Raw genomic sequence first — 16,616 nt, 5'->3', positions numbered from 1 at the left:
TGTGTGTGTGTGTGTGTGCATGTATTTTCAGGCCCGCTAATCTCTTCGACACGCAAACAGGAGTGGTCATGATCAACAGGTATGAGCAGTGAAGCCGATTAATATGAAATAAATCACAACAGCTGCTTCAAAACAATCAGCCCCTACACCCGCACTGACCATGTCGGAGTCAGATCACTGATTCTGACCATTTAGGTGTCGGATCACTGACAATAACCATGTAGAAGTCAGATCACTGACTCTGACCATTTAGGAGTCGGATCACTGACACTGACCATGTAGGAGTTTAAACAATGATTCTAACCATGTAGAAGTCGGATCACTGACTCTGACCAGGTAGGAGTCAGATCACTGATTCTGAGATCTGAGACTGCATTAGTGCGTCAGTGCACCAGAATAAGATGTGATTTCTCATTTTTCAGCGATAGTATAAATGTAAATGTAAAGAGAACCTGGTCCTCTTTTACTTGGTCCACTTGAAGAGGTCCAAGTACAGTTTGAATAAGGTACTAAATACAGTCACTGACTCTGACTATGTAGAAGTCGGATCACTGACTCTGACTATGTAGAAGTCGGATCACTGACTCTGACCATGTAGAGTCGGATCACTGACTCTGACCATGTGAGTCGGATCACTGACTCTGACCATGTAGGAGTCGGATCACTGACTCTGACCATGTGGAGTCGGATCACTGACTCTGACCGTGTAGGAGTCGGATCACTGACTCTGACCATGTAGGAGTCGGATCACTGACTCTGACCATGTAGGAGTCGGATCACTGACTCTGACCATGTAGTCGGATCACTGACTCTGACTATGTAGAAGTCGGATCACTGACTCTGACCATGTAGGAGTCGGATCACTGACTCTGACTATGTGAAGTCGGATCACTGACTCTGACCATGTAGAGTCGGATCACTGACTCTGACTATGTAGGAGTCAGATCACTGACTCTGACTATGTAGAAGTCGGATCACTGACTCTGACCTTGTAGGAGTCGGATCACTGACTCTGACCATGTGGGAGTCGGATCACTGACTCTGACCGTGTAGAGTCGGATCACTGACTCTGACCATGTAGGAGTCGGATCACTGACTCTGACCATGTGAGTCGGATCACTGACTCTGACCATGTAGAGTCGGATCACTGACTCTGACAATGTAGAAGTCGGATCACTGACTCTGACCATGTAGGAGTCGGATCACTGACTCTTACCATGTAGAAGTCGAATCACTGACTATGACCATGTAGGAGTTGGATCACTTACTCTGACCATGTAGGAGTCAGATCACTGACTCTGACCATGTAAGAGTCGGATCACTGACTCTGACCATGTAGTCGGATCACTGACTCTGACCATGTAGGAGTCGGATCACTGACTCTGACCGTAGGAGTCGGATCACTGACTCTGACCGTGTAGGAGTCGGATCACTGACTCTGACTGTGTAGGAGTCGGATCACTGATTCTGACCGTGTAGGAGTCGGATCACTGACTCTGACCTTGTAGGAGTCGGATCACTGACTCTGACTATGTAGAAGTCGGATCACTGACTCTGACCATGTAGGAGTCGGATCACTGACTCTGACCATGTAGAAGTCGGATCACTGACTCTGACCATGTAGGAGTCGGATCACTGACTCTGACTATGTAGGAGTCAGATCACTGACTCTGACTATGTAGAAGTCGGATCACTGACTCTGACCTTGTAGGAGTCGGATCACTGACTCTGACCATGTAGAGTCGGATCACTGACTCTGACCGTGTAGGAGTCGGATCACTGACTCTGACCATGTAGTCGGATCACTGACTCTGACCATGTAGGAGTCGGATCACTGACTCTGACCATGTAGGAGTCGGATCACTGACTCTGACAATGTAGAAGTCGGATCACTGACTCTGACCATGTAGGAGTCGGATCACTGACTCTTACCATGTAGAAGTCGAATCACTGACTATGACTATGTAGGAGTTGGATCACTTACTCTGACCATGTAGGAGTCAGATCACTGACTCTGACCATGTAAGAGTCGGAGCACTGACTCTGACCATGTAGGAGTCGGATAACTGACTCTGACTATGTAGGAGTCGGATCACTGACTCTGACCATGTAGAAGTCAGATTACTGACTCTGACCATGTAGGAGTCGGATCACTGACTCTGACCATGTAGGAGTCAGATCACTGACTCTGACCATGTAGGAGTTGGAATCGCCGGCCCTGACCATGTAGAAATCTGAATCACTGACTCTGGCCATATAGGAGGCGAATCACTGACCCTGACCATGTCGGATTTGGAGAACGCAACATTGCTGTGGTAAAACAATAATTACAATGGTCCCCTAGTTACGTTCAAAGACCCCCGCGAGTTCCCGAAAATCCGCAGATTTTGGACGGACCCACTGAGCCCTTATAGTACCATCTGACATTATGTCACTTTATAAATCTAATAGTGTACAGTATTTGACAAAATGCATAGTTTAAAATGTTATTCCTAACGTTCCTGAACATTCAGTCCCTCGAATTTTAAGATAATTTAAACTTGCTGTTAATTAGGTTCCAGATGAGAACCTGTGAATTTTTATGAGCCGTGAGTTCTGAACCGCAAATTATCTGGGGTTGACTGTACGCCCAAAAGGTGTCGATTTGTTTCCTATAACAGCTGCCCTGACAATAGTGTAGCTTCAAATTGCTGACACACTCTCGTTTCCTTAGCAACGCATGTGAACGACTGTTTTATATACATTTAACAGAAAAGTACCTTATTGAACGTAAATATAAACGAAGAAAAAAATCATTCTGTAATAAACAGAAGGTGTTGGCAAATTGCGGTGTTATTCTATCACACAAACACACACACTTCATAGAGTACACACTCATTTCTCTATTTAATAAGATAACTAACTCATGTTAAAGCCTCGAGTTGGCTATGCAAGAACACACTCAAGCGCACACACACACACACACACACACACACACACACACACACACTCACATATGTGTGTGTGTCTGTGTGTGTGCGTGCGTGCATGTGTGTGTGTGTGTGCATGCGCGCGCGCGTGTGTGTGTGTACAGTGAGTGTGTGTGTGTGTGTGTGTACAGCATGCAGTTGCATTGCAGCTGTCCATGCTGTCACGAACACACACACACACACACACACACACACACATAAAACACACACACATCAGTGGAAAATACCGGCGGTAATGAATAGCTTAACTAGACGATGCTCTCCCCAAGTTAATGTGCACACACACACACACTTTTTCTCTCTCACACACACAAACACTATCTGCGAGCTTTATGGTGTTAACAGTAACCCAGACTTTGCTTATTTTCCTACAGCACCATGTAACTGTGTGTGTGTGTGTGTGTGTGTGTGTGTGTGTGTGTGTGTGTAAAACTTACTGTCAGCAATGACAGTGCTGTTGTCCCAGTCCCATGCCTCAAGGATCAGTGTGTACGCTCTCTAGAAGGGTAAAAATGAGAAAAAGAAAAAAGTCAGAACACGCACACACACACACACACACACACACACACACACACACACACACACACACACACACACAAACTTTGAATAATATTGTCCTGAGAACCACATTTAGGTTCTCACCAAGCCATATCAAGCAAGTAAACACACACACACACACACACACACACACACACACACACACACACACACAGACACACACACACACACACACACACACACACAAGAAGGCACATGCAGACCCATATGCAAACAGTGTAGTGTAGTGTGTGTGTCTGTGTGTGTGTGTGTATGTGTGAATCATAACAGTGTGAATATGAGAATAAGCTGCTTCCCACGCTATGGTGACTGATTAGCTCAGTAATAAACCAGATGATCGCTGAGAAACAGCATGTGTCAGTGAGTGAGTGAGTAAGAAAGTGAGTGAGTGAGTAAATGAGAGAGTGAGTGAGTGAGTGAGTGAGTGTGTGTGTGTGTGTGTGTGTGTGTGTGTGTGTGTGTGTGTGTGTGTGTGTGTGTGAGTGTGAGTGTGTGAGTGTGAGTTTTGTCTAAATGTGAATGTGAGCAAGAGAAAAGGAGGTCGGGTTCTTAATATCGGAACAGCAAGCTTCAGGTGTCTGTCCACACTGTAATCTGTAAACATGAATTATTTAACTAAACACGGTTATAGGAACCGCCATCTTGGAAAGCAGGAAGTGATTCAAGTGATGTCTACACACAGGTAGTCTTCTACTTACGATGGAGATACGTTACGATGACTCCATCGTAAGTCAAAAATATCGTAAGTCGAAGATGATACTATGACTGGGACAGTCTTTCCTGCTTCACGCTGATTTATAATTTTCGTTTTCTGCTGATGGCTTTCCTCTTCTTTTTTTCACTACCAGCAAGAGACATACTTGGGCGCTTTTAAGACATGCTTTTATAACTAAAATTGCTGTTTGAAACCATTTGAAACAAACAAAATACACACTAACACGAAGACAAATTTGCTCCGTCGACTGCTAGCAAGAGTGAGGCACCTCACAGGGCGAGAGATATGCTCATCCCAGCACTCTCACTGATCAGCGTGTGGGGTAGGGGTGTAATGGTATACAAAATTCATGGTTTAGTACATACGTTGGTTTTTATGTCAGGGTTCACTTCGTAAACATAAAATGTTTTATTTGTATGTTTTGAACAATTATATGTTTGACGTTTTTTTTTATTAGCATTTATTATTATTAACATTAATATTTTACACTTTTCAAACAATTTTAAATAAAATGTCTGCTTGTTTAAATAATAAATAAAATAATGTTAATATTTTATAAAAGAATTCTGTGTGATGTGATGTGATGGTGATACTTTGCAAAACATTACTCCAAACAGAAACAGAAACAGTAAAAATAAATGGAAAAACACACACACACACACAAACACACACCAGTTTGTCTTTTTCCCGGAATTTGTGTTTTCCTTTTGCCGCTCGTGTCTTTCTTACTCTCTCTTAAACCATGGCTCAGACACGCCTCGCTGATTCTCCGTTTAACTCACACCACCACAGCGGGAGGAAGACAAAGACCCTTAAAATGTTCTGAAAATGTTTACACACACCCACAGCCCCGGGATCAAACCTCCTCAACCAGTAGAAGTTCGTTCTCTTCATGATAACAACATGAGTTGTTCATGTGGTGATGAACTTCTGACACTCCTACTTCAAGTCTTATATCTGCACTATATGGCAAAAAGTTTGTAGACACCTGACCATAAGATTTGGTTATAATAACTCTTCTGGGCAGAGATGGGAAGACTATACTTAAGTAGATTTCTCTTGTATTAGTACTTTACATTACTTTATTTATTACTTGGGCAACTTTTTACTTTCACTCATTAATTTTTTTACACAAATATCTGTACTTTCTACTTCTTACATTTCCAAACCAGGCTCATTACTTCAGTTTTAATCGATTTGGTGACATAAGATAAGATAAGATAAGATAAGATAAGATAAGATAAGATAAGATAAGATAAGATAAGATAAGATAAGATTAGATAAGATTAGATAATATAAGATAAGATAAAATAAGATAAAATAAGATAAGATATACCTTTATTCGTCCCACAGTGGGGAATGAAGCTCTCACACACTACAGACGTAGGCTAGTTTACGAAGCTAACAATGAACAAGGCAGAGACATTCCTCATCACCTGATCATCATCTTCTTTTCTCTGCTTGTGTTCTCTATGAAAGATGTTCAGCCTGGATACATTCATTAGGTAACAAAATGTGAAATTCTTTTGTATTAATATATTAATATGACATAAGGTCCAGTTACCAGCATGACAGTAAAATAGGTAGCAGTAATGAATACTTTAACTTTGTAATAGAACCACATGTGTGTAATAGATGTGTACTTTTGCCATCTCTGGTGGTAAGTAGTCAAGTACTGGTGAGGAGTCAAGTAAGAGTGTAGGGTGAGGAGACAGGTATTGGTAAAGGTTTAAGATTCAGCTACTGTTGTAGGCGAGGAGTCAAATACTGAAGTAGTGTAAGAAGTCAAGTACTGATGTTGGTCGAGGAGTCAAGTATTGATGTAAGGAGAGGAGTCAAGTGCTGGTGAGGAGTCAAGTACTGGTGTAAGGAGAGAAGTAAACTGCTAGTGAGAAGACAAGTACTGGTGTACGGAGGGGAGTCAAGTACTGATGAGGGATCAAGTACTAGTGAGGAGTTAGGAACTGGTGTAGGGTCAGGAGTCAAGTATTTATGAGGAGTCCAGTTACAGGTTAAGGGTGAGAAAGCCTGGGGTGCAGTCAACACTGCTGATCAGGAATCTAATATAATACAGTTATCTAGTGTTGATTCTCACCATGAGCATGGGTTTGAGTTGTTATAACTTATGTGGTTTCTCCTGATTTACTTGCAGAGACCTGTGTCTGTGAGGTCATGAGACACAATCTGCCACACAACCATTGCAATTCTTTTGCTGATTATCTTGAAAAAAGACGGCAATAAATCAATCTCACACATAAACTCCCACACGCACAAGTGGGCACACACCTGACAGAGATCAAAGCAAATTCGATTTGGAGTCACTGCTTCAGTACTGTCATCAAGAGGCATCTGTCCAGCACTGAATCAATGATGTCAAGCCACATGCTCACATGCAGGATGTGCATGCGTGTGTGTTTAGTGTGTGTGTGTGTGTGTGTGTGTGTGTGTGTGTTAGAGGTGTAATGGTACATGTATTCGTAACGGAATTTTTCAGTACAGGGCTTTCGGTTGGGTGCACATGTGTACTGAATGCAGTCCAGAACAGAGTTAAAATCTGAGTTCCCTGAGGAACATATTAAGTGGCGGACAGCAAGTTTGTTTAGTCTTTGCCTCGCGCTTATTGCATGTTTTTATTATTAAACTTGAAAACATACAAAACAATGCCAGGGGTATTAAAAGAAACCAGAGTTAACGCAGTGCCACTGCAGGTACTCACTCTGTACTGGCAATAAAATTTGTTTTGCGCATGCATGAAAACACTAAAGAAATCATAGTGCTAGCATTAGCCGCTAACCAAGAAGTGCTAGTGCTATGAATTCTTTTGTGTTTTATATCCTGCTTCAAGAATTTCTCTAAAAAGAAGAAAATCATGACAATTGCACATTTTGAATGAATGAAAGAAAAGCATTTGTTAAAGTATTCTAAAATAAGTAGAACAGTTAAGTAGATCATATCTTTAGAAAATTTAATATTCAATGTAAAACACACAAACACTTATAAACACATCTGTTTTACCCAAATGGGGTCTGACAAAAAATCTAATCTATTTAATAAATTTTTTCTATTTATTTAATTTTATTTAATGTATCTAATTTGCGCCAATTTAATTGCTTACTATTTTTTTATTATTATTTTAATCAATATAATAAAAAAATGATTAATGCATTAATTCTGATTTATTTTTATGAAATATAAAGAAATATATATTATTTTAACCAAGCAGGCATTTTAGGTGCAACGTTACACCCCTAGTGTGTGTGTGTGTGTGTGTGTGTGTGTGTGTGTGTGTGTGTGTGTGTGTTTGTGTGTGTGCCATGACATGTTCAAATTATCTCATAAAATTCAACACTGACCCCGAAGCTGAAATGATGAAAAAAAAATAGAATTACACTTGGTTGGATCTAAAAGTATCGGCGCCCTCGGTAAAGACATCGTTACTCTTCTCCCTTCTTTCATCAGCGTATCCTTTAAACGTCACCATGCTGATTAACGCGTTTTTTATGTTCCCATTGTGTGTTTATTTTTGCGGTCAAAGTTACAAGCAGTGGTTTGAAATTTATGCTGAGGTTTAATGACAGTCATGAAGTGTGAGGGAAGAATGATGGTGATGATGAAAACCTGCGCGTTATTGCTGCGATTCTGATGGGATTCAATTTACGACACTGCTCCGCTCTTAGCTCAGATCGAGGCAATGTATTTACACCATTTATGCAGGGTTTTTTTTTCTAATAATCCAGTAAAAAACATGGCACACACACACACACACACACACACACACACACTCACTCACTCTCTCTTCTTTTCCCATATATCAGTGTAAACATGTCAAGTCTCGCTTCGCTCTCTCTCTTACACACACACACACACACACACACACACACACACACAAGCGCGTGCCAAACATTGTCCTATCTTCAGAATTCTCTTATCATAATTCCAGGTTATCACTCTGTTGCTTCTATTTGCTGTAATCGCTCTCCTGCCATCAGTTTTGATAAACTCTGATTTGCAATGAGCTTTAAGGTTCAGCTAAATGATTCTTTACTTGGTACTGGTTTCACTTCATCTTCCTCACATTCCTACTCTATAAATGCAGAGTGAAAAAAACCCATGAAGAGAAATTTACATGAGAGTTTCGTAACGGGTTGCATGTGGGTTATGTGAGGATTGTGAGAGTTGTGTGAGAGTTACATGAGACTTACATGAAAGCTGCATGAGAGTTACCCCTCACGTAACTCTCACGCAGCTCTCACATAACTCTCACATAACCCTCACGTAACTCTCACGCAGCTCTCACATAACTCTCACATAACCCTCTCGAACTCTCATGCAGCTCTCACATAACTCACATAACCCTCACGTAACTCTCACGCAGCTCTCACATAACCCTCTCGAACTCTCACGCAGCTCTCACATAACTCACATAACCCTCAAGTAACCCTCACGCAGCTCTTACATAACTCTCACATAACCCTCACGTAACTCTCACGCAGCTCTCACATAACTCTCACATAACCTTCACGTAACTCTCACGCAGCTCTCACATAACTCTCACATAACCCTCATGTAACTCTCACATAACCAACATGTACTGTAACTCTCATTTAACTCACATAACTCTCATGTTATGTGAGAGTTATGTGGGAGCTGCGTGAGAGTTACGTGAAGGTTATGTGAGAGTTATGTGATAGTAGTGTGAGAGTTACGTGAGGGTTATGTGTGAGTTGACTTAGAGTTATGTGAGAGTTACAGTGAGGAAAATAAGTATTTGAACATCCTGCTATTTTGCAAGTTCTCCCACTTAGAAATCATGGAGGGGTCTGAAATTGTCATCGTAGGTGCATGTCCACTGTGAGAGACATAATCTAAAAAAAAAAAAAAATCCAGAAATCACAATGTATGATTTTTTTAACTATTTATTTGTATGATACAGCTGCAAATAAGTATTTGAACACCTGAGAAAGTCAATGTTAATATTTGGTACAGTAGCCTTTGTTTGCAATTACAGAGGTCAAATGTTTCCTGTAGTTTTTCACCAGGTTTGCACACACTGCAGGAGGGATTTTGGCCCACTCCTCCACACAGATCTTCTCTAGATCAGTCAGGTTTCTGGCCTGTCTCTGAGAAACACGGAGTTTGAGCTCCCTCCAAAGATTCTTTATTGGGTTAAGCTCTGGAGACTGGCTAGGCCACGGCAGAACCTTGATATGCTTCTTACAGAGCCACTCCTTGGTTATCCTGGCTGTGTGCCTCGAGTCATTGTCATGTTGGAAGACCCACCCTCGACCCATCTTCAATGCTCTAACTGAGGGAAGGAGGTTGTTTCCCAAAATCTCGCAATACATGGCCCCGGTCATCCTCTTCTTAATACAGTGCAGTCGCCCTGTCCAATGTGCAGAAAAACACCCCCAAAGCATGATGCTACCACCCCCATGCTTCACAGTAGGGATGGTGTTCTTGGGATGGTCCTCATCATTCTTCTACCTCCAAACATGTTTAGTGGAATTATGACCCAAGTTCTATTTTGGTCTCATCTGACCACATGACTTTCTCCCATGACTCCTCTGGATCATCCAAATGGTCATTGGCAAACTTAAGACGTGCCTGGACATGTGCTGGTTTAAGCAGGGAAACCTTCCGTGCCATGCATGATTTCAAACCATGATGTCTTAGTTTATTACCAACAGTAACCTTGGAAACGGTGGTCCCAGCTCTTTTCAGGTCATTGACCAGCTCCTCCCGTGTAGTTCTGGGCTGATTTCTAACCTTCCTTAGGATCACTGAGACCCCACAAGGTGAGATCTTGCATGGAGCCCCAGTCCGAGGGAGATTGACAGTCATGTTTAGCTTCTTCCATTTTCTAATGATTGCTCCAACATTGGACCTTTTTTCACCAAGCTGCTTGGCAATTTCCCCGTAGCCCTTTCCAGCCTTGTGGAGGTGTACAATTTTGTCTCTAGTGTCTTTGGACAGCTCAAATTTTTTATACAAACAAATAGTTAAAAAATCATATATTGTGATTTCTGGATTTTTTTTTAGATTATGTCTCTCACAGTGGACATGCACCTACGATGACAATTTCAGACCCCTACAGGATTTCTAAGTGGGAGAACTTGCAAAATAGCAGGGTGTTCAAATACTTATTTTCCTCACAGTACATGAGAGCTGCGTGAGAGTTACATGAGGGTCATGTAAAAGTTATGTGAGAGCTAAATGAAAGTTACGTGAGGGTTATGTGAGAGTGACGTGAAAGCTGCGTGAGAGTTACTTGAGGTTATGTGAGAGTTAGGTGAGAGCTGTATGAGAGTTACATGAGGGTTATGTGGGAGGTACGTGAGAGCTGCATGAGAGTTACATTAGGTTTATGTGAGAGTTACGTGAGAGCTGTATGAGAGTTACGGCAGGGTTACGTGAGAGTTACGTGAGAGCTGTATGAAAGTTACGGCAGGGTTACGTGAGAGTTACGTGAGAGCTGTATGAGAGTTATGTGAGGGTTATGTGAGAGTTGAATTAGAGTTAAGTGAGAGTTATGTGAGGGTTATGTGAGAGCTGCGTGAGAGGTATGTGATAGCTGAATTTGAGTTATATAAGGGTTGTGTTAGAGCTGTTTGAGGGTTCCATAAGAGTTACATGAGAGTTGAATTAGAGCTACGTGAGCGCTGTGTAAGGGTTACATGAGAGTTGTGTGGGAGCTGCTTGAGGGTTACGTGGGTGTTATGTGAGAGTTGTGTGATAGATACGTGAGAGCTGTTTGAGAGTTACGTGAAAGTTATGTGAGAGTTGTGTGAAAGATACATGAGAGTTACATGAAAGTTCTATCAGAGTTAGATGATAGTTATATGAGTTATGTGAGAGTTGCACGAGAGTTATATCAGAGTTATACGAGTTATGTGAGAGTTGCCTGGGGGTTACTTGAAAGTGATGCAAGAGTGATGTGAGAGTTGTGTGAGGGTTAGATGAGAGTTACATGAGAGCTACACGAGGGTTATGTGAGAGTTATGCAAGAGCTGTTAAAGTTACGTAAGAGCAATTTGAATTATGTGAGAGCTGCGTCACAGTTGCATGAGAGCTGTGTAAGAAGCAAGTGAGTTACAAACACTACTCAGATTTTGATTAAAAAAGTGGAGTATATTGGGTTTTATATTTAATTGTCTCTTGCTTTTTTCATGCCACATCGTATTACATGCTCCTTTAATTTTAAAGGCGAGTGTTTGTGTTTAAATTTGAAGACAATAACCCGTCTCAGACGTTTCTTCTCCAGAGTGAACTAAACACTGGTGATTGTGGTCATCTGAACAGAGAGCTAAGTAAATTAACAGAAGTGTGAGAGTAACACGACTCTGAATACACAACTTTCCCCGAGCAGATACTGATTTACCTTTTGACTGACTCAGAATAAATAATTACTCTGAATAAATCATTTTACTTTCAGTACAGCTGCTAAAAAAATTATGTTGGATAAATAAATAACAAGACATTATATATTTATAAAATATTTATATATACTGCATATATTTACGCATTAATTACACATGAACGCAAATTCATTTTAACGTCACTGATGTTATTTTGATTCTATGAATAATGCAGCACGCAATTTCTGATTGACCATTTTTTATAAAACGTAAATAAATAACTATAAAAGAAGCGAAATTAAAGCATTTATACGCAACACACATTTATTTACGTCCTTTCTTTACTCATTTATAAAAAAAAAGAATAAACACCAAAAAATTTATTTTTATCACTAAATATTTGTTTTACTGATGCACCAAGTCTTAAATCAAGCACCACAATCCACCATGATGCACACATCAGGAAATTAAAACAGTCCGTGTGGAAAAAAAGAAATGTTTTGTTTGATGTCCTGATGATTTATTTAATTTAAAACACCATAATTACTTTAAAACATTTACAAGAATATTTGTATATATATATATATATATATATATATATATATATATATATATATATATATATATATATAATAAATCAAATTATTGCAATATACATTTTTATTATATTGATTAAACTGAGTAATCGATTTAATTGGAACAAATTAAAAATAAATTTATTTATTTATTAAATTAAATAAATAGAAATTCTGAATTAAATAGTTTGGGTAATACAGATACTGTGTAAATAAGTGTGTGTGTGTGTGTGTGTGTGTGTGTGTGTGTGTGTTTTATATTTAATATTTAATTTTCTACTGTTCTGCTTATTTCAGCATACTTTAACAAATGTCTTCATTCCTTTTATCCTTCATTCATTTACTCCCTCGATATGTGCAATTGTCAGGATTTTCTTCTTTTAAGAGAAATTATTGAAGCTTGACATAAAACGAAAAAAAAAAAAATCCATAGCGCTACGCTAACGCTAGCGTTTTATGCATGCACAAAACTAATCTTATTTCCGATACAGAGTGAGTAGACACAGTCAGTTTTCCCCAAGGCCTGAATTAGAATCACTGATTTACGTATTAATATATTTTTGTCCATGAATATGTATTCAATTATTGCCAATAGTTTATTTACTTTATTTCATAGCGTGTGTTCATTTAACCTGGTTATGAGAAGACGTAACAAATGCAAGCTATGCTAACTTCTTAACTGATCTGTTAAATAAGATAATGGTGTGGTGTTTTTATGTGAATTATAGTATTGTAACATAATAACCGAGACTAATCATGAACATGACGCGTATAAAATCTGACTGATTTAATTCTATAAAGCTTCATATTTAAAATTTTACTCAGTCATTTCTCTATCGGTTTTCTGCCACATGCAAACTTGTACACCACCAACTGGAGGGAAGTTTAACTGCAATAGACATGTTTTTTTGCACATCCATGCTTTAATTCTTACGTACACGAAACCCTAGTGAACGTCTGCACCGAAACACAGCCATTCCCCACTAGCTGAGAGTCCCGTTTCAGAGAAACCAGTGAAACAGCAGTAAGGTGTCTGAGCTGGTGATGATTGAGTTTAAGCGTTGAAAGCGAAAGCTAATGATTCACACATAAAAAAAGGGGGACAGAAAGCATGTCAGAGAGAGAGAGAGAGAGAGAGAGAGAGAGAGAGAGAGAGAGTAATAGAGAAACAAAAAGAGAGAGAGCGAGAGAGAGAGAGAGAGAAAGAGAAAGAGAGAGAGAGAGAGAGAGAGAGAGAGAGAGAGAGAAAGAGTAATAGAGAAACAAAAGAGAGAGAGAGAGAGAGAGAGAGAGAGAGAGAGAGAGAGAGGCTCAAAGATTTCGTGCCAAAGAAATGTCTGCGCTCAGTTTGCTCTACCTTTATCGGGATCTATATCAGGGGTTTCCCAGTGTGTGTGTGTGTGTGTGTGTGTGTGTGTGTGTGTGTATGTGTGTGTGTTTGGGTGCGTGTTGGGACACGGGCTGAATTTTGAAAATAGACCCAAATGTAATACTTTTTTCGTAAAATAAATCACACGAATAAATAAATCTGCAGTCATTAATACATCACTTCCTGTCATTCCAATTCTTTCTACTTTTTGAGTCATTATGACCTATAACTTTTTTCTTAATTTTTTGTTTAATTAAATTTTACACACAGATTATGTAATGTTTTTTTTAAATATTAATTTCATTTAAATTCAGTTTAATTTCTATAGGGCTTACAATAAAAGACATTTTCCCAAAGCAGCTTTACACAAATAAACAGTTTGACTAAAAATGCTCGTATCATAAATTAGTCCCTAAACATACATTATCAGAGGTAAAGATGTCAATGAAAAACTTGACAACAGGAGGCTCAAATTGTGACTCTCTTCACTACCTCTTTATATAATCATAATAATAATGATGTCCTCAAAGCTGATCCTCAATGTCAAAAAAGAAGTTTTCCTGTGTAGATAAGCTAATACATTGTTCTTTAACGCTATTAAGGAAGTTAGTGGTGACAGTGTCAAGCATAAACTACACACCAATAAACTACACACCAATAAACTACACACCAAACTACCATCATTACAGTTTCACTCCACTGTTAAACTGTTCATGGCAATTGCAGTCCCAAGAAATGATATGCAGGCTCCTAACCAAAATGTGCTCATAGATGGATGGATGGACGGACGGACGGACAGACAGACAGACAGATAGATAGACAGACAGACAGACAGACAGACAGACAGACAGACAGATAGATAGATAGATAGATAGATAAGGTTATACATAGATGGAAAGTACATCTACTATACACGTACAAGTACAAGTACTATACACTTCCCATTGCACACCGTTTGCAGCTTATCAACCAATTTCTCATTGCATGGATTTTTTAACCTACCGCTCGTGTATAATTTCCTGGCTCTCACACACCACAGACGTATTCTAGTTTACAAAGCTAACAATAAGGACAGGACTGAGAACAGAGACATTCCTGATCATCATCATCTTTTCTCTGCTTGTGTTCTAGATAATGGTTGTTCAGCCTGGATACATTCATTGGGTAACAAAATTATAAATTCGTTTTGTATTAATATATCATGTGAGGTCCAGTTACCAGTGTGACACTGAAACAGGTAGTAATGACTACTTTTAACTTAAGTACATGTCAGAGCCCAAACTTCTTTACTTTAACTCGAGTTAAAAAGTGTAGTCAATACTTCAACTTTTACCAGTCTTTTAAAACATGCGTATCTGTACTTCAACTTGAGTAAAGGATGTGTGTACTTTAGGTATCTCTGTTGTAGTACAGAAAGTTTCTAAAGAGATTGATGGATGGATGGATGGATGGATGGATGGATGGATGGATGGATGGATGGATAGATGGATGGATGGATGGATGGATGGATGAATGGATGGATGGATGGATGGATGGATGAAGGGATGGATGGAATAGATAGATAGATGGATGGATGGATGAATGAATAGATGGAATTGATGGATGGATGGAATAGATGGATGGATGGAGGGATGGATAGATGGATGGATGGATGGATGGATGAATGGATGGAAAATAGACAGACTTACCGGCCAGGCAAACTGGAATGGAATGATTAAAGTGCCGATGTTGCTGCCTTTGTTCCGGTTATTCCCAGTTCCCTCAAGCTGAAACGAGTTGCCACCTAAGATGGCCGAGCTCGCTGTTCCATAGGTGCATGGGCCCGAGGTCATGACCTCCACCTGGTACTCCTTCAGACACGCCCTGAAATACGTGCTGCACTCCACAGCGCTGCAGTCGACGCCCTGGCCCTGCCTAGCCCCCCTTTCCCCGCCGCAGCACTCGCCGCTCGCCAGCGCCCCTTTCCAGTTCTCCACGCTGAGCACACGCAGCTCCATGTAACCAGACGCCCAGCACACCTGCAGGAAAACCGAACGATCACAGGAGCATCAGTATCCGAGACAACGCTGACCTGAAGCACTGCATCAGATAAAGTTTTGACATTTATTCATGACATATTCACTGCGCCATATGTGAGGCACGTTCACACGTGAGGCACGTTAGACATGAAATCTAATACGGTAAGTAAAATGTGTCCTGATCGTACAGGACGCAGCTCCATGTTCAGGTAGAGGAATATCTCAAGTTTGGTCTGATTTTCCCTTGCACAACTTTAAACTGATTCTGATCAGATTCAGGAGGAACAAAATCTGATTTCCTGAATTTTATTTATGGCTTTGATCAGATTGCAGAGAAAATGTCTTTCTCCAAAATAAAAACTTTTGAGAGTTGACTTTTTTTTTTTTTGCTGTGTTTGCTGTTTTTGTTGCTCAACCTGCGGTGGGGGCGGGGGCTTGGGGTTTGCTTAAATCAGATATGCCTATAATTATATATTATATATACCAGTGAACTCTAATATCGGTATCGCTTTAATAAGAGAAAAAAATCGAATCAGATCATACTAATATTTTCTATTTCTATTTGAATAAATAAACTCAGTCTCCGAGGAAAAATACAGATAAAATGTCATAATGAGTTTGTCCTCATTGACCATTTTTATTATTTACATTTTTCTGCTCGCGATCAGAAATACGGTTCAGTATCGTCTCTCACCTCAAACCAAAACGTCAGAACGATGCAAACCGAGTGCAGGAAAGCGCCCGTGCAGCTCCACATGACTCCGTTGAGGCTTCACGGTAACGACGCGTAGAGCAGAACGCGGTTCTCCATGGTACAGAAGACGCTCCTGAGAGATGAGAACATCCGCCACGCCGCCGCGCGCTCTGCGCCTCCAGTCCTGGGGTGGAAAAAAACACACGCGCACACTCACACTCATGCACACACGCGCGCGCAAACACACACACACACACACACACACACACACACACACAAACGCACACTCCAGAAGCGGGTCGTTGAAAAAAAAAAAGTTGGTGTAGTGACCAGCGCGCGCACACTCTCCCGCACGCACACGCG

The 16,616-nt window shown here is 40.3% G+C and overlaps 1 protein-coding gene across 1 annotated transcript in view; it reads right to left on the bottom strand.

The window, feature by feature from the left end:
* Positions 1 to 16,616, bottom strand: part of jag2a (jagged canonical Notch ligand 2a) — a 35,499-nt gene extending 18,883 nt beyond the window's left edge. Inside the window, 3 exon segments of the mRNA XM_046865527.1 lie at positions 3,407 to 3,467; positions 15,230 to 15,559; positions 16,254 to 16,616. Of these exon segments, the coding sequence (XP_046721483.1) occupies positions 3,407 to 3,467; positions 15,230 to 15,559; positions 16,254 to 16,316 (454 nt within the window). The 5' untranslated portion in view covers positions 16,317 to 16,616.

The sequence above is a fragment of the Silurus meridionalis genome, chromosome 2 (assembly GCF_014805685.1).
Source record: "Silurus meridionalis isolate SWU-2019-XX chromosome 2, ASM1480568v1, whole genome shotgun sequence".
NCBI classification, from domain to species: Eukaryota; Metazoa; Chordata; class Actinopteri; order Siluriformes; family Siluridae; genus Silurus; species Silurus meridionalis.
Note: the sequence above shows the minus strand (reverse complement) of the source record. Positions and strands in the feature narration are given on the sequence as shown.